Source organism: Pterocles gutturalis, unplaced genomic scaffold (genome assembly GCF_000699245.1).
Source record: "Pterocles gutturalis isolate BGI_N339 unplaced genomic scaffold, ASM69924v1 scaffold13013, whole genome shotgun sequence".
NCBI classification, from domain to species: Eukaryota; Metazoa; Chordata; class Aves; order Pterocliformes; family Pteroclidae; genus Pterocles; species Pterocles gutturalis.
Window position 1 is genome coordinate 57,955 of NW_010118248.1, and position 16,009 is coordinate 73,963.

The 16,009-nt window shown below is 36.7% G+C and overlaps 1 protein-coding gene across 1 annotated transcript in view; it reads right to left on the minus strand.

Annotated features, from left to right (window-relative positions):
• NWD2 (NACHT and WD repeat domain containing 2) overlaps positions 1–16,009 on the minus strand; it is a 35,246-nt gene that overhangs the window by 5,260 nt on the left and 13,977 nt on the right. The window contains exons 4-6 of the mRNA XM_010076131.1: positions 2,949–3,152; positions 1,134–1,278; positions 309–898 (exon numbers count right to left, since the gene is read on the minus strand). Coding sequence (XP_010074433.1) covers positions 309–898; positions 1,134–1,278; positions 2,949–3,152 — 939 coding nt within the window. The remainder of the gene's footprint in view (positions 1–308; positions 899–1,133; positions 1,279–2,948; positions 3,153–16,009) is intronic.

The window sequence follows — 16,009 nt, forward strand, 5'->3', positions numbered from 1 at the left end:
GGGAAAGAGATCCTTATAAAATACATGCTGTTAATTCATAAGTATATTGATTCCTATTAGGTTTTTAAGAGCTCTGATAAAGTATTTTTGTTTTAGCTAAGCACATGATACAGACAGGTTATTAGTGGAAGGCAGGTCTTCTTCTGAATCAGTGTACAATAATATGCAGAATATAATTTATTTTTATTTTTATTTTATATATTGAGGGCTAATATCAGATCTGTTGACAAAAGGAAGGATGAAAACTAAGTTGGCCCTTATGCACTAATGCTCCTAACATCACCATATTATGTAAAGCATTTATTTACCTTCTTCGCTGCTTCAGCTAATAAAAGAGTCTTCCCTGTGCATGGTCCTCCGTATATGATAAGAGGGTTAATGTGTCCTATTTTGCTAGGCAGAACGTACTTATGAACAATGTTTAATGCCTCACATCTATATTCATAAAAAGTGGAGTATGTTTTACATAGCGATGAGTGTTGCAGAACTTCATCGTACAGCAAGTCTGTCTCAGTGTCAAAATTCTGCTGCACTGTTGCTTGGATTATATCAATCATGTCTTCATAGAACTGTTTACCAAGTCCTTCGATGTAATGGTTCTCCACATCTTGGGAGTAGCCCAGCTTCATGTCACAGTGAGTGACGGACGTGTACACTCTCAGATTGGATGATGCAACAATGGTAGGAATGAATTCATCCCTGAGCTTGATCAGTTTCTCATGGGCTTCGGGATCTCGTAGAAACTTCCCGGCTGTATGCACCACATCCGTGTATTTCCCCATCTCTGGAATTTTAACGAAACGCTCAATGTTGGCAATTTTCCGGATGTAGCAAACGCACTTCTTTAGGAAAGCTGGTGTTTGTTTACCCAAGGCAAAATCAAGTTCATCTTCAATAGCTGAGGATGAAAAGAGAACACAGAGTCTCTGTTATCTTTTCTTTATAAACAGTAAAAGCACTGAAAAATTGCTGGGTGCTTTCAAATGGGTTTTGTTCTCAAGCAAACACAATGAACATTTTTTTTCTCTTCAATTATCTGAGAAATGCCGACAGAAATATATTTTCATGTTTGTGGAAAGGTTGACAGAAAAGATAATAAATTAATATATAGAAATAGTTAGTCTGAACTTTACCAGAGGAAAGATATCTCTTTGCTTGGCTGTGTTTCATTTTTCCTTTCTCATACAGCAATTTCACTGCAGTCTTAAAAATCTTCTTAATTTCTTCTGATATATCTTGCCATTTGTTCTCATTCATAGAGTTTGAAGAAGATTCCATCTTTTAAAAATATCCATAGTTAAACAGTAGCTGTAATACATGCACCTACAACTTCAGAAAATATAAGTCTAATATTCAAGGCCATAAGTAACATGGTAACAAACACATACACTAAAAATAAATAAATGAAAGTTCAACTTCTTATACTGCAGATAATCATGATGTATTCCATTTTGGAATTATAAAAGTCAGCTATTTGGAGTAATTTCTGAATTCTTACTGTAGGCAGCTAATTCAATTTGAAGAATAAGACCAATAACACCTTTATAGAAAGATGGTTTTGAGAACCAAGCCAGAAATAATTATCACACAGCAGCAGTAATACTGCTAAAATTATCGCTTCATTAATGAGAAGTAATAATAATAATAATTTAAACTTGGATCTCAAAATTGAAAATTAGGTTCCTGGTACCTGTAATTAAGTACCTCATATCAGCTACCATATTTGAAAAGTACAGGATTATATGTGACATTACTTTCGTTCACTCATTGCTATAGTAACAGTAATCTTACTGTCATCAGAGAGGGACTCTAATACATAAATTCACAAATCCTTTCAGATGGTATCTCGCAGATGCCTTGATGGAGATTTCTCTAAAGCAGGTGGTAGTCGCTGCTGCATTACTTACTGCAAGTGAAGAGTTTAAGGAGTCTCCAGTTTTCCTGGAGGGTGTAACAGGAAAAAGAACAGCCTCCAGGATAAACCCCCTAGCAACTCTTGACACGTTCAAAGCTGTGAATCTTTTATTACTTTCTGTAAGTTTATGAGATGTATACTTTATGTTAGCTTTGAGTTATGAACATCTTTTTACTTACTCCTGTGTATCAGCAGCTTGAGCAAAGGTACAAAGTTTTAATAACAAAAAAAACAAGCTTTAATCAAAGGGATATTGTGGGTATCAGCAAAACAATGCAAAGTTACAAAACTTGCTTGGCCACATTATACAGTCTTCAACTCATAAAAACTCTTCCCATGTCTGTTTTACATGTTTTCAGTGTTTTTTCATGCAACAGAGGAAACATCCTGCTACACAGTAAGTGAATGCCGTATAATGGTTTCATTTCATTTTCTTGTATAATACAGTATGCACTGAAAATGAAGTGAATACTTTGTTGAGGACTTAATTTTTCGTACACTGAGATCAGTCCTTGGGTATATAGGATGTGCATGAAGGTAGAACTGAGCCCTGGGTAGTATACAGTTTTTATTGTCATCAATTAAAGACAAATGCTTGTTTTAAAAATGATAATTATCAGTGTTCAAAAATCTTCTGTTAGAATACAGTTAATAAGTTAAAAGTACGATATCTGACTTGGGACAGCACTAAGCACTTGTCTGACTGTTAAAGAGAGAGCTCTCACTATCCCAACATCAGGGAAGTGAAGAAAAATCTGCACAACTGTCCCACTAGCCCCAACAGGTCATGAATTACTACAATCCACTTGCTCTAGCTGTTACCAAAGCGCATCAACGCAGGAGTAGTGACCTGTTGTGTTCCCTGGTGTTTTGCAGCTGCTCCCTTCACCACATATAGGAAAGGACCACCACAGCACCAGTTGCTCAGGCTGTAGAAGCTAATTCAGAGACAGCAGCAGGTGCCTGGCCCTGGAGACTGCCCACCACTGCCATTGATAGAGAAGAATTTTGTAAGGAGGTGACTATGACCTACCGTATTCTGGTAGTTCTTCAGCATTTCAGATTTTGGTCTGAGGTAATACGCTGGTGGCACTGCATTCTCATCCCTGCAGTACCACTCTTCTAAAATCCTTGTCTCTAGCTTGGCCTCTACAGCAGCATCCAGGATCATTTCAAATTCTGCTGACTCAACTTCCCCCGGTATTCGGATGTTCCCATACTTCTCTCCCAACAGGCCCTGTGTATTTGCAGGGAAGTAGGAATTAAATTTTTCTTTTTAGTTATGCAAAAACCCTCCTCAGTATCTGAATTTCATAAAAATCGGTGTAGTTATAGTTTAATGACTTTGAAATTACTAGAAAGGGAAACAGATACAGTGTAAGAAGAATTACTGTTGAGGGTACTGTACTGAGCTGCATCCTAGTATGATGACTTGGTAAAATTTCAAGTAGATGCATTATCTTTCTTAATATTAACGGGCAAGAAAAATACAGAGGCTTTCAAAAGAAGAAATTAAAAAATACCCAACATGCTTTCTTAGTACAATATTGACTCGTGTTATTGATTCCCATTAGTCACAGGCTGGCATTAATCTCACATGCAAAAGCAAATGTGGAAATCCTTTTCTCTGGACTCAGGATAAGGATGCATCTCTGGATTCTTTACCTCTTGGCTTTATTCTTACTTTCCACAGTAATGCAACAGAAGATTTTATGTTCTGTTCAATGAACATTCACATGATGTTATGTACAGCTCATACTGGTATTATTAAAAATGTGGCTTATACCAGCAATATCAAGGATCAATGTTGCAGAACTACAAGCTGCTTTGCTGTCTCATATTCCCTTGTTGCAAAAATATTCAATGTCTTTGCCCTGGTACCTGTTCACTGAAAGAACAGTGGGGAAAGGGAAAACAGTTTTGATCAAATACCAAATAGAAATAGAAATTTTAGTACTTAAATGCACATATTTGGTACATAGGCACAGGTTTGTGGAAGTCAGTTCTTAAACTGTGGCACACGAGATTTTTCACCTTCAAACCTGAGATGCTCCAAATACAGTTTTTAAAATTTATTTCCATAGTTTGCTGTCCATAAATATTTTATTAAAAAAATTAAAGATAAAGTTGCAGGGCATTGCTGCATTCTTTCAACAAAATTTTTCAAATTTGTGATCATCAGCTTAATTCTGGATTCAAATCTTGGTCCACAGAAGTCAATGAGAACTCTCACCTCATTTAAATTAGGATTTTTTATATCTTTCCTCATTTAAATGTATTCAGTGAAGATTTTGAGTTAATGAGGAGTACTTAATGTACTCAATGTAATGATTTTTTATTTCTTTCCTCATTTAAATGTATTCAGTAAAGATTTTGAGTTAATGAGGAGTACTCAATATGGAGAGGAACCAACAGTATCAGCGTCTTGACTTGAATCAGAAAGATCTCGTAGTAAAGTAATGCTAATGCAAATAGAGTAGTACCTTAAAAATGTAAATGATCTTGTTTGTAAATAATAAAAATCTAAATATTATTTTTAAAGCACTCATCATAATGAGAAGCTGTTTTAAACTTTTCCAGCTGTAACTAAACCCTGAAAATCAGTAACTCATGATGATGAAGCCTGCTTCACTGATTATAAAAGCGCAAAGTTGCAGACCTCTTTTCTGAATCTGGTTGTGATGGCAGAAGGTACTCAAGTGGCTCATCGTGCTAGATGCTGTAGCCTCAGAGCACAGATGTCAGAGCAGTACACCTGAACACTCCCTAACCTCTTTCAGGCAAAACCACCTCCATTAGTTCAGACCAGGGTTCACATTATGTACACTAACCTGGCTGATTTTTGCCTGGAGCAGAATAGGAAGAGCTCATGTGAACTACAGTGCTGGCTCTGATGGCGAGCTGTTGGCACCCTCCAACAGAGGAGTAGTGTCACAGAGCTGGTGGACAGGAACAAGTCAATGTCTCCTGCTTAGGAGAAATGAAGGAATGTAGGAATTCTGATAGTTCATATGGTCCAGGTTCCAGTCTCTGACAAGTCCCAACACCCAAGTCCATCAAGAAGCAGCTCCAGAAGAGAGACATTAAGGGAAAGACAGGTTTCCCTGGCTGCCCATTCATATCCCACAGTCGCTTCATTCAGGGTGCACATCAAGGAGTCAGGAGAAAGGAACAAATGGGCTCAGTAACTAGAATTAAATAATAATAATTTTCATGAAATGATCCAGTATTTTTATTACATGAATTTATTTTTTCTGTGTGACCACTCTAACTAGTAGCTCCCCTCACAGAGAGAGCTATGTTGCTTCACATAATGAGATAACTTAGGAAAATTTCTAAGTGCTTACTGTTCTGATCTATTCATAGAGCCCTATAATTTTGGAATTCTGAAGCTGCAGAGGTTAAACAAAATGTATTATTTTCCTCCTCTATTCAAATGAAGCTTGTAACTCACATCATGCTGAATTGCAAGCCTTTGAACATTCAGATTGATGTAGAAATCTCAAATTCCTCTCAGAGGAGCTTTGCTATGCACATTCTGCAATTACCTGGTACAGCAATTATTACTTGAAATTCATTAGGCTACACTTTTTCTGAATTAAAGTCCAGTGGATTCAATAGACAGTTGCCCAGGCAAAGATCAATAGCTGGGCCCTTCATTACAACACTAAAATGTCAACCATGATGTCTGGTTTTAATGTACTGCATTTAATCAACTACATTTGTTTTGGAATTATGCTGTGTACTTTTCTGCTTCCCTGGTACAGTTTGTGCTGTTCTCTCTTCACTGTACTATAGGTAAATAATAAAAGGCAATACTTTAAAATGAAAAGACGGATTTTTTTTTTCTTGTATCTTATCTGTCATTGCAACAAACATTATGTAAATAATCCTGTATTAGGGATCATCCTCCTGGCTACTAGAGCAAAACACAGTAAAAAGGAACTTTGACGTGATCAGAATACTAGAGTCACTGTGGATGATGGTATCTCAAGCTTTTAAATAAAACAGAGGGCTAAGCAAATACTATTTTAAAGCCTTCAATTTTTTAAAAATCAAATGTTAAACAGTAGAGGACAGTGATAGGACGAGAGGGAACGGTTTTAAACCAAGAGAGGGGAGATTCAGGTTGGATATTAGGAGGAAATTTTTCACTCAGAGGGTGATAAGGCACTGGCACAGGTTGCCCAGAGAAGCTGCGGATGCCCCATCCCTGGAGGCATTCAAGGCCAGGCTGGATGGGGCCCTGGGCAGCCTGCTCTAGTGGTTGGCAACCCCGCCCACAACAGGGGGGGTAAAAATAGATGATCTTTATGGTCCTTTTCAACCCAGGCCATCCTATGATTCTGTGATCCATTTATCATGGTGTACCTTGGTGCTATAGATGCCATTGCTAATATTTCTCTGTAAGTCTACCATTAGTTGAGGGAAGAATAGACATACATAGAAGAGGAATCACACAGACATAAGAGTGCCCTCCATTTGGCATCATGGCAGTAAGCATCCATAGAGCTTAAACAACAAAATAAGCCTTGTATCATTTTGCAGTGAGACACTGGAACAGGTTGCACAGGGAAGCTGTGGATGCCCCATCCCTGGAGGTGTTCAAGGCCAGGCTGGATGAGGCTTTGAGCAACCTGGGCTAGTGGAAGGTGTCCTTGCCCATGGCAGGGCGGTTGAACTAGATGATCTTTAAGATCCCTTCCAACCCAAACCATTCTATGATTCAATGAAATAAATACTTTTTTTGTCTTTAAAGCCATACATTTCAATCAAATAGCCTTTGTACTCAGAGAAATGTGCTTTGCACTACTGCTTACAGTGATGTTAATATATCTATGACCTGTTATAAACTATGTTACTCATTAGTAGATCAGACTCTTATAGACAAAAAAGTCACATAAAGAAAAATACAAGTAAAAGACTGACATTTCCATTTAACACCAGTTTTAAAAGACCTCAAATTTTTTCTAAATATTTTGTCTAAAAAGTATACTTATTATAACCAGATGCTAATACCCAGCAATTTCTTTAAATCAATATGTACATGTATGTATGTATGTACAAATTAAAGACAGAATCACTAAAGACAGCATAGCTAAAAAAATGCTCCATTGTTTTCAAACCTTACTTTTTATATTTAAACTGGCTACCTTCTATGTCTCGTCTTTCATATTGGATTTGGAGGTGGTAACACAGTGCATTTGCATGTACAAACCTGCCTAGGTGGCATATTCAAGTCAGGGAAAGCATGCAGAATTGGTAACATGTATGTACGTGAATTTACCCTCCTGGTCTGCAGAAATGCGGGCTTAACTGACATCAGCAAATATACAGGTAAATCATGTCTTGAAAATTTGTAACAAATGGTCAGGATACCAGTTTTTAAGGGCTTTTTATTTAACAGCTCATTGCAAGAAACTTAATACAACCACAGGTCTTTTTGGTTTGTTGCCAGTATATTGTAACACTATTGTAACAGTATCCTGTAGAAATTACTTATGCAACATAGGATGTTCAGGTGCTACCAGGATATTTTGGGGAAAAAACCAAAAACCAAAACCACAGGCAATTCTTCTCAAACTCAAAGCAAAAATGTTAATGGCTAAACAACAATGAATCATCTGAACTAAAATGAGAAAAGTATATTTACTTAAATTTATTTTCAATGCACTAATGATTTCAGTAAGACAAAAAAAAAAAAAAAAAGAACTAATTGAAAATCTCAATGGAATATATATGTTAACTGCTTGTTAGGGTAAACTCCAAGCCATTAGACAGAACTGAAGTGAATAACTGAAACCAAGGTGGAGAAAGCTGTAGTAAGGCACTTCATCTTAACCAGGTTTTAAAAAGCTAGAGTTACAGAGTAGGTGGTGCCCAAGACATGTCCTGAAAATAGCTGCCTCTACTCCCCCTTTTTTTTTTAAATTTTTTTTTTTCCTTCCAGCTGCAATGTGGAACAGTGTGAGGACCTCCTTATACATGCACAGAGAGAATATTCTTCAATTAAATACATTTGACTACTTTTCTTGCCTATTCATGGTAGTGATCAAGGGACAAAAGTGACATTGCATTGGAATTAAGTCTCCCAAAAATACTTACATTTGAAATAAAAAAATATTTTAAAAAGGCCAAAAAAGTTGTAACCTGCAATTTCTAAGATGTACAGGTCAAAGTGCCTTCAGACCAGCATTTTTCTTCTACTTCCAACAGCTGTAAGGGAGTTGAACTTAGCAGGCAGAACGTCAGAGCTGCTGCAGATCTCTTAAATCTTTCTTCCACATTTGCTTCATCTCAGTACAGAAACTGGTAACATCCTGATGCTTTTGCCACTGCCTCAGATTGCTATATCTATAAAATTAGGCTACTGATAGCTTGCAAAATAAGCTTTTCTATTTTGAGTGTTGATATGCAAAGGATCTTGTGTATTTATGTATCAGCAGAGATGGGACTGTTGCTTTACATTGTCTGGTTTAGTTTTTAAGGGAAAAGTGATACCATAGAGCAGCATCAACCATTTTCATTTGATTTTTCTCCATACCTAGGTGATAATAATAGTGTCCATACCTCAATCTTTTGGTTGAAGATTAAACAGTTAAATAGGTTCAGTTTTAAAACTTCAGCTGATTGTACAAAACATAAGAAATATAATTTTTAACCAAAATTACTGAAGTGAGTAGAAAACTGAGGCATAATAAAGACATTTCTGTGCTGAGAAATAGATTTTTTTTCCTCCTGCCTGGATATGCATTTATATTCCTTGGCTTGAAAAATATGGCTGTGCATCGTTTCACACAGCCATGCCCTCATTTCTCTCTTCCTTTTTTCCTTGGAGGTACTGCAGAAGTACACTGGTGGGGCTATAGGTGTTTCAGAAACTTGAGACAGGTATTGGTTTCAGTTCCATGAAAAACAAAAAAGGGCTGTTGAACTACCTGGTAAGAAAACTGACTGGAATTGGGACTGGAAGGATGAGGTGTAAGTGCTGAAGTCTTTTGCTGTGAGTGATATTTCTGATATGAGGTATATGAAGAAAATGATGGGGGAGTTACTCAGTGCTTAACCTGTCTTTCAGAAAATTAAAGACAGCAGCTGAATACAGCTATAAATGAACCAATTCCCTCAACTCAGAACTTCACCCACAGTACAATATTTTCAAATCTCAAAGCTTTTCCCTAGTGGTAGGGAGATATGAAATAATTATGAGTAATCTCTCAGGACATAGTGGGTAGGAGCTAACAGTCCATCATGCAGACTGAATGTGCTTCCTCAGAAGAAACTCATGACCTACTTCCCAGATACACTTTGCTTCATCAGAACTCTCCTTTCTCCTGGCTGTGAAAGTATCAGTGGTCTCCTTCCTCCACACTCCTGTCTTATACATGATCATGAAGCACCAGTTTAGTTAATTGGGTTGCCTTTTCCTTCACTGTTTGTCATAGTTGGGTCTTTGATCTCCCTGAGCCTGGGTGCAGGTAAAACAATCAGTCAAAAAGGATAAAATTAGCAACGAGGTCTATGAATAAAGGTAGGGTAGAGGAAGGACTGGAGATTTTGCCTACCTCTGGCTATAGATCTGAGCTGCTCACTTGCTCTGATTCTCCTCCAAATAAATATATAATTCTCACTTTTCTCTTTTTTTTTGAAATTGGGTAGGAGATTTCTTGACAGGCATGTAAATTTTTCCTCTCTCAAAAAGCTCAAGACCTTGCAGGTAACTCCTACTGCCGTCCAGATTCCTGTCAACTCTCTGACAGGTCCCGTAATAGTTTATAACAGTAGAGCTGGGAAGAAAAGCAAACTACAAGGGCTATGTTTAATAAAAGACTTTAGTACCCCACCCAGACAAGTCAATAACCTTGTATGTGGAAATCACTATGCTTTCTACATGGAATGAGAAATGTACCTTTGCTGGAAACAGCAAGGAGATCAATCTTGTCTTTAAGAGGACGACATGGTGGTGTAACCTCCCCTGCTTTGTAAACTAATCACAACACTTTCCCAAGCAGGGAGGAACTGTGAAGGGGTTTGAAATCCTGTCTTGCACCCCATAGGTGAAGGCAGCTGACTATTGGAGACAAGCTTCTCCTACTGCTGCTGTCTAATGAGCATCCAGGGATACAGGCATCATGGAGCCAGAAAAGAAGATAACTCTGAGCCTATCAGTGTAGTTAGCTGGGAGGAGAGGGCACTGGCTTCTGGACACCAACCCCAGGAGTTAAATACTAGGAACCTTCTACATCCTTACTGCCCTCTTTGATATGCTTCATATATAAGAATGGATGCTGCCTCATGCCACACCCATGTACCTCTAAAAATACAGGACCTTATCTTTGTTTTCTGGGAAATATGGTCTTGCTAGTCTTTATCAGAAGTGCTGCTTAGTTACTAAATTCCCATTTTGGGATAGTATTTAAATGATAAATGATGAGCCAAAGAGCTTAGATTAAGGTAATCCTGAGCACGGCAAGAAGAGATGAATGAATCTTAAGAGATTACCTGTTGTCACTGACAGAGTTGCAGCAACTGAGGAGGGGTTTTTAGGATGGCAAAACCTATCCAAATCCTACTGTAAGCACATACACATACTCTTTATTGGAAATAGACCTATATATTTATGCTTTTCTGTAAAACAATTAAGCTGTGTTTTTCAGTAACATACATAGCCACTATGAAGGTATTAGAAAGCGTTAATTAATGAGCATTATCAGAGGCAGAGATCACTGATGGTATAACGGAGTTTTTAACACTGCTCCCAACTTTAGGAAAACGGAAGCTAGTTGTAACATGATATGAGATTTTGCTGCAAATTTCTTTTTGCTGTTTTTTTCCCTTTCTTATTAGAGCTAAACAGATTGGTATTCATTCAGTCTACAAATGAAAACCAAATTTTGTAATTAAATGTCAAGAAAATTATTTCACAACGTGCATAGAATAATACAGTCCCCATGAGCCTGCTATGACCCAAGACTGTGTAGTGTGTAGTGAAGCACCTAAACCACCATTAATAAACATGTTTTGCAAGGATATAAAATAAATGAAGACCCAACAGCAAATTTTTAGTATAAGGGACATTAGCTCTAGCAGATTATAATGCCAGCTCCCTACAGCACCCAGAATTTAGTGTTTATCACAGTATGCAAAACAAGTAGCATAATATAATGTCAAATGTGCTTTGCAAGTACATGTGGAATAGCCTACATTATTTATTTTGACTAATTCCTGGATTTTGATAACTTTTATTTGATTTCTCTATCCTTATGTGCCAATTATAATGAAACATTCTTTTCTCCAAGCCAGCTGGCATAGGTTTCAGGACTTATTATTGGGGACAGTTGGTGGCTGAACAGATACTTTATCGGTCTAGTACATCAAAGATGAAAATAAGTTATTAGATAATTCCTTGCACAAGAAGAGCTAGCAGTATGATGGCCCAATAAATTAAGACTGATGTGGAAGTATCAGTCCCTTCTATATGTTCTTAAATTATTTGCACATGTTCCCTATTTTTTACATGCTTGGAGGGGAAGAACAATTTTTCTGGTTTGTTAAATTATTATAAATTTGTAGGAGGCTGGAAAGGACAGCAGGAGCTAATTCCTATGAAAGGAACTAATAATCTAAGCTGTAACAACAACTAAGGAGAAAAAGAAAAATTTTGAAGGGATCTTCAAAAAAGCTGAACTGAAGGAAAAAGACTAAAGCAATAGAGATTAAAGCTTTCCTTGGCTTCATAAACCACATCCGTTGTACACCGGACCTGATAAAGATTGCAGCTTATGAAGAATAGCATTACTTAAAGTATTGAGTGTCAACAATCTTTACAGTTAATTCACATCAACAAATCTTACAATGAGAATGCTAACCCTAATAATTTGATATTATATATAAATTCATATTTTAATAAAACCACCTTGAGAACTGCCACATTTCAAAAACTGTTGTTTTTCAATACTGCCCAGTATTAGTTTTCTATTTTTAAAATAAATGAAAAAATCACCTTTATAAATCCTCTTAGCGCTCACTTACCATACTTCCACAAGACTGGAACAGGTTAAAATAAAACCCTACCTACAGTAGCTTTCTGTTGGGATATCTTCATGCCTTTTCTAATGCTGATTTTTAACTAAAAGGTAATCAGACCTAAAATTAATGGTTAAGTGTACAAGCACTAAATACTAAATACTGCCTGCAGGTAATAGGTCAAGTCATTAGCCAAATGTTTAAAAATTCTGTAGCAAATCCCCATGGGAACAGAATGAAATATAGCAAAGAACACCAGGTCATGACACTTCTCTCAATAAAAGTACTATCTTGCCTATGCTGTGTAATGACATGACTGAGAAGCAGAGTATATGCTTTGCAGAAGTACGTGTCGAGGCATGAGTAGCACTACTATTCTAAATTATTTTTAAACAGTTTTAAGCATTAAAGTAACTTCTATACTATGCAAATAATTAATAAGAAAAGAACATGCATTTTACTCAAAATAATTGCAGTCTCCATAGCATTATAAGCAAGTATTCTCTGCTTCATTTTTTTGAGGTGGAATGGAAAAAAAAATTACTGTATTAGGTTTTCCAGTTACAGAAGAAAGAAGCACATGATAACTATCTGCTACATCGTATGCTAACAGAACAGTTACTCCCAGAAAAGCACCTTGCACTGAAAGCAAATATTTTAATAGAAAAGAGGCCTTCTGGATGCATACCAGTATCGCTACGAAGAACACTGATACTGTCTTTTACTTTACCTTTGCAAATTAGTATCTTTCACTGAAGAAAAAAGGATCCTGTGAAATTATACACTCTAATTATCTTTAAAAAAAAAAGACACAGCTACTGCTAGTTGGAATTCACAATAATCAGACTGAAAAGTGAACCAGTTGCTTTGTGGGTAGGTGTTTGTTTCGGGATCTGTTACTGGAGAACTAAAGGACCTCTGAAGTGAATCTCTATTTGAGAAAAGGGAAGGCATATATGCTAGGTGCAAGTAACAGCATTAAGATCTCTCTTTGAACTTACCAGCTGCCTGCTAAATACTGTAAAGCATGCTGTTTCTTTACACAGAAGTAGCATTGTGAAATTTAGGATTTTTCCCCCTTCTCACTTCTGCAGAATAGCCGATGTTGGCTTTCTGATCTACACTTTCATTTGTAGAGCAGATCATTACATCTAGCTGATTACAATACTACCTCAGAAGATGGTTTGGTAAAGCTCTTGAGAGTCAAAAGAAAATAAATCTCATAAATCTCTTGCAGCCTATTTCTTCCTCTACACATTATAGATAGAATGATGGAAATTTGAGTTCATGCTAATCTTGTTCTCACTAATATGGTAATTTATATTAAATGTAATACTCAACCTTTCTGGAAGGCAGCACCAAAAATTATTTTTATGTCAAGAAAAAGAAATTCAGTGACTTAGCAGAAATACACAGTCTTCTGACTGTAGACTGAAAACGCAAAATTCTAAGACTACATCAAAAACCGTGCAGTTTCTATGTTCCATAGAAAAGCTTCCTGATGAATCTTGTAGCTATTTTCAGTGGGATATATTTAAAAAATGAGTAAGCATTTTTAGAGCTCAGATTTTAGATTCAGAGAATCAGAGATGATTCACAGGACAATACATTCCCAGCCCTAAAGCAGATCAAGGAACTCACAATAGCTTAATCATATCATATCACCCCATGCTTGACTCTACTCTGTGTGTGTATGTGTTGTTCAGAGACAAACAACATGGAAAGGAATATATACCCTTGTGCCTGTTAGTCTTGAGGGTGTGAAAGAAGACCAAGGCTTGCTGAGGGAAAAGTTGCATACTATGTCTTTAAAATTTAATCACTATCTCTTTTGAAGGGTTTCAAAAAATATACTAAGCTCTACTTTGACATTCACAGAAAAATCTTTCCTGTTGGCCAAGTCCATCTAAAACAGGATTAGTGTCTGCAGATGTATACTTCACTTCAGATTAATGCCAACAAGTCCTATGGGGACATTCCTGATACGTTGTATGACCCCACACCCACTTATGTTAGAGGGAATTCTTATTTGGATGGGTTTTGAATCAGATGTGGAGTGAGAAGAAAATTCATAGTTCAATATTTGTTTGCTGGAATGTACTTTACTGGGAGAGGTGGGCTGTTGTGCCATGTCTGGTTCCAGTTATTTCTCCTCATTCACTTAAAAGCTATATACAGAGCTGCTTCCTTGTGGGAAATTATATTCTGAAATGTACCAAGCACATGCAACTTCTGCTGAATTCCCAAAGAGCACTGGGTGCTTAGCATTCCCGTGAAACTGGCTGTTTTCATATAGACACATTTGACTGACTTTAGCCTCCCTAACTTAAAATGTGTGGCAGTTCTCCCAGGAGCTCAAAAGCAAAATTTAACTCAGGTGTTCCAGAAACTGTATATATTTGGTTTTCACATTAGGAGTAAACCCTAAAGTAACACCAGAACTGAAGTAGGAGTTGAGGAGATTCATCAAAGCTGGAGTAATATAAATTAAAATTTTCTCTAAGCTGTAATGTGCTCAGACTTATTTATTAACCATTTGTACTAAGCAAAGAGAACCAACTACCAATGTACTTCATGGAATGATTAAAACATGCATTGTACTGTAAGAACAAAAAGATCCAGAGATGTAAAAAACATGTCACTCCTCAATTTTACCATATTTCATCCTCAATTTCAGGGTGATTTAAATACATGCTAAATATTGTAAATTGCTACTGTTCTTTTAAAATCCTACTGGGAATCCCAACTTTATAATGCTAGGTCTTTTTTAATGGTTCATTAATGCTGAAATCGACAACAAGCTGTCAATAATTTAAGGGATAATGTTAATTACAATGTCTGGTCAGAGTAGGTAGAAAATGTTTTTACTGTTCTTTGGACCAGATGATTTGAATGATGGGTGGAGAGAATCTCTTAGGTTTGTACAAATCCAAACACATTTAACTGAGCACATTGTTACAGGCAGCAAACTAACATTTAATTTCCGTTTCTCCCTTTCATTTTACAATTTTTCAGGACATAGTAATGCAAGAACAGCAGTTCAGGCAGAGACTGTGTGGTGCTGCACAGATGGAAGAGAGCACCCACGTGTTGTAACTTGCAGGTTGTGTTTGAAGAGAAGTGCAGAGAATCCTGCCAGTTCTCTCATCTGTGCTAAGGTGAAATCAACAGCAGGTTAGTAATGGAGTATTTGTTAGGGATCCCCGATAAACGAGCAGTTATCTTATTCTGCAAATAACCACTATAAACTAATGACACCCTAAATAGCTAAAGGCCTTAATTGATATCAAGCACTGGGGTTCCTAAATTAGCAGTCTAACTCCCTAGTGTTAATGGAGAAACAGTCATCTAGAAGATGACTCATATTAGTGGAGGTACCTGTATCTTTCTACGAGTTGTAAAGGTGTTGAGACTAGATCCTGCTCATGATCAATACTAGTTGTGGGATGATAATACAACTTCTACTGTCACTCTACTATCCTGTCTGTATTGACATCTCTTATGAATTTACTAGGAAACAGAACCCAACAAAATAATCCAGTGGTTCACTAAATGAACTTTGTCTTTGGTATCATTATGCAATGCAGAGTTTAAGCAGTTCACAATTTAATAAATATACTGCATTTCAGTCTCCCCACATAAATTCCAGAGGGAACCAGTATGATTTCTCCATAAAATTTGTACCGAATGTATTTTTCCCACAGAAATAGTACTTTTGCCCACATAAATAAATTTGATAAATTATTCTGTAGATCAAAAATAGCATGTATTTACCTATAGTAAAGGCTATGAGTTTTTAAATGATCCCATATAATAAGCACTCATTTTACACAGAAAAAAACCCAACCTAACCAAAACCCAGACAAGTCCCCTCTCCCTTAATTGTTGATAGAGCTCAGGCAGCAGGTAAGAGGGGGACTGTACATTCCCAGAGAAAGTGTCACAGGAAATTAATTATATATATTTTTTTTTTCAGAACTGCTTCCTCCTTTGTGTTTATGACTATGTGTTCATTTAGATTTTGTTGTTTTGTATCTGAAGAAAAGATTAGGACTTCCAACTTATTCA